We start from the raw sequence: 2,711 nt of genomic DNA, 5'->3' as shown, positions 1-2,711 counted from the left end.
ATGGAAGGGTGGAACATCCATCAAATGGATGTGTACAATGCTTTCCTGCAGGGTGACTTACCTGATGAGGTCTACATGCAACTGCCTGAGGGTTTTACAAGCCAGGGGAGACTCCAGTGGTATGTAGGCTTGTTAAATCCTTATATGGCCTGAAGCAAGTAAGTAGACAATGGAATATTAAACTCACAGAAGCACTTACAACTTAGGGATTCATGCAAAGCACTCTTGATCACTCTCTTTTTAAACAAAAGATAGGAACCAATATCATTGTTATTATTGTTTACGTGGATGACATGTTAATCACTGGGAATAATATCCAGTTGATAGAAGAAACAAAGCAGAAATTGCAGCAGGCCTTCAAGATAAAAGACCTTGGTGAGTTGAGGTATTTTCTGGGGATGGAGTTCAGCAGGTCAAAGAGAGGCATTTTGATGAATCAAAGGAAGTATTCAGTGGAACTCATTGAAGAGCTGGGGCTAAGTACCTCTAAACCAGCTTTCACCCCATTAGAATATAAACAAAAGTATACTCTCAAAGAGTTGGATGATATTGCAGGCTTAGAAGGTGATGAGCAATTAAAGGGTAAGTATCAAAGACTGATTGGGAAGTTGTTATACTTAACATTGACAAGACCAAACATATCCTTTGCAATCCAAACACTTAGTCAATTCATGCAACAACCCAAAATAAGTCATTGGGAAGCAGCATTGAGAGTGGTCATATATGTCAAGAAGGAACCAGGCTTGGGAATCCTCACGAGCAGTCAAAGGAGCAATACACTAAGTGCATATTATGATGCTGACTGGGCTTCATGTCCTAACACAAGAAGATTAGTCACTGGGTTTCTTGTTAAGCTTGACAATTCTCTTATATCCTGGAAGTCTAAGAAGCAAAACACGATTTCAAGAAGCTTTGCAAAAGCAGAATACAGGAGCATGGCTTGGACAGTAGTAGAACTTGTTTGGTTAACAAGCTTGTTTAAAGAGCTTGGTGCACAAGTGAAGCTTCCAGTTGAATTGTTCTGTGATAACAAGGAAGCTCTGCAAATTGCTGCAAATCCAGTATATCATTAAAGAATGAAACATATTGAAATAGATTGTCACTTTATCAGGGAAAAGCTACAACAAGGACTGGTGAAAATAATACATGTGAGTTCAAAAGATCAACAGGCAGATACCTTGACAAGGGGGCTGTTGAGGTGCAACATGAGTACTTGATGCCCAAGTTGGGAGTGTTCAATATTTTTGCACCTACCAGCTTGAGGGGGAGTGTTCGAGATGGGATAACTTGAAGTTGTTCTAGGAATCAAAGTTAAGTAGAAGCAGTTAGGAGTTAAACTAGAGTTAGTTATGTAACTAATTATTGGAAGGGTAGTTAGTTAGTTTATGGTAATTTAGACAGCTGTCAGTTAGATGTAGGAGTTAGTCGCTTGTAGAAATAGAGGATTAAATCAATGAGAAGTCAAGCTCATTCATTTTCATTTTATGTTGTGTTCTCGAATCTTCACAGAAGCTCTTCTTCTTCTCTGCATATCCATTAACGTAGAGTAGAAAGGTTGAGCCGAATATAAGCTGAGTGTGCAGAATTTTCACAATTTAGATATATGTTATCTTCTGCAATTATAAATATCTAATAATTCTATCTACCTAACTTAGATAAATTGAAGAAACTCGCGCTTATATGATTATTTCAAGCCGTACAAAAAAGAAATAGGTTTACATTGACGGTAATGTGTAGAGGTGGCAAAATGGTTAAAAGAAAACAGTTATCCACCCATATTATCCATTAAAAATGGGTTGGATAATGAACTTTTTAAAAATAGATTGAATATGGATAAGAACCATATTATCTACTTAGAAAATGGATAACCAATGGATAACTAACGGGTTTAACTTTTACATTTGTAAAGCCTCAAATTGGGGGTTCCTCAAGTTTGGAAAACTAAGAATTCTCCCAAAAGTGATCATATTCAAGAAGCCATGGATAATATGGATATCCATATTATTCGCCGGATAACTTATTTTTTATCCGTATCAAATACGGGTCAAGTCGGATAATTTATCAAGTTTTTGAATTACCCATTTTTTGACCAACTCATAATCGACCCGACCCGTCCGTTTGTCATCCCTAGTAATGTAAAAAGATAGTTTGAAGAACAAAATAAATTTATAAAACCTAAATACTAACATAAATATTCATAACTTTTGTGATGGAAAAAAAAAGAGGAGAGAAGGGATATAGAGTAACTAACAGGAATCTTGTGAACTTATATCACGAGCTGATGCTGCAAACTAATTTAGCTGAATAGAGGGAAATTCACGATTTAAAAGTGATGATGTACATGTTAATACATACGTGGGATTATTATACAAATACTAGGTTAAATTTACTGTTTAATTTTTATAGTAAATATACATAAATTATACATAATTATCTATCTATATATATATATATATATATATATATATATATATATATATATATATATATATATATATATATATATGAATTATACATATATTACATACTTACCGATTGTTTTTAATTGAGTGGTGGCTATTTAGGTTGGATGAGTGGCTAAAGGAAAGAATGAGTTTGTATGAGTAACTGAGTAAGTGAATAATATACTGAATTTAGCTCTGTTAAAAAAAGTATAAAACAAAAAGAAAAAGACAAGAAACAAAATTACAAAATTCTCCTATGAAATGCAA

At 34.2% G+C, this 2,711-nt stretch overlaps 1 protein-coding gene across 1 annotated transcript; it reads left to right on the top strand.

The window, feature by feature from the left end:
• LOC138893530 (uncharacterized mitochondrial protein AtMg00810-like) lies at positions 1–1,291 on the top strand. Its single transcript, XM_070178146.1, has 3 exons — positions 1–69; positions 252–1,061; positions 1,112–1,291. Exons 1-3 carry the CDS (start codon positions 1–3, stop codon positions 1,289–1,291), a joined length of 1,059 nt encoding a protein of 352 aa, XP_070034247.1.
• Positions 1,292–2,711: the final 1,420 nt, after the last annotated feature.

Source organism: Nicotiana tomentosiformis, chromosome 6 (genome assembly GCF_000390325.3).
Source record: "Nicotiana tomentosiformis chromosome 6, ASM39032v3, whole genome shotgun sequence".
Taxonomy (NCBI): Eukaryota; Viridiplantae; Streptophyta; class Magnoliopsida; order Solanales; family Solanaceae; genus Nicotiana; species Nicotiana tomentosiformis.
The sequence above is the reverse complement of the archived record's forward strand: the minus strand, read 5'-3'. Positions and strand labels throughout refer to the sequence as shown.

Coding starts and splice junctions, on each gene's coding strand:
- LOC138893530 (XM_070178146.1), top strand. CDS start 1: ATGGAAGGGTGGAACATCCATCAAATGGATGTGTACAATGCTTTCCTG. Junction 70..251: donor AGGGTGACTTACCTGATGAG/GTCTACATGCAA, acceptor TTTAAACAAAAG/ATAGGAACCAATATCATTGT. Junction 1,062..1,111: donor TGCAAATTGCTGCAAATCCA/GTATATCATTAA, acceptor TCACTTTATCAG/GGAAAAGCTACAACAAGGAC.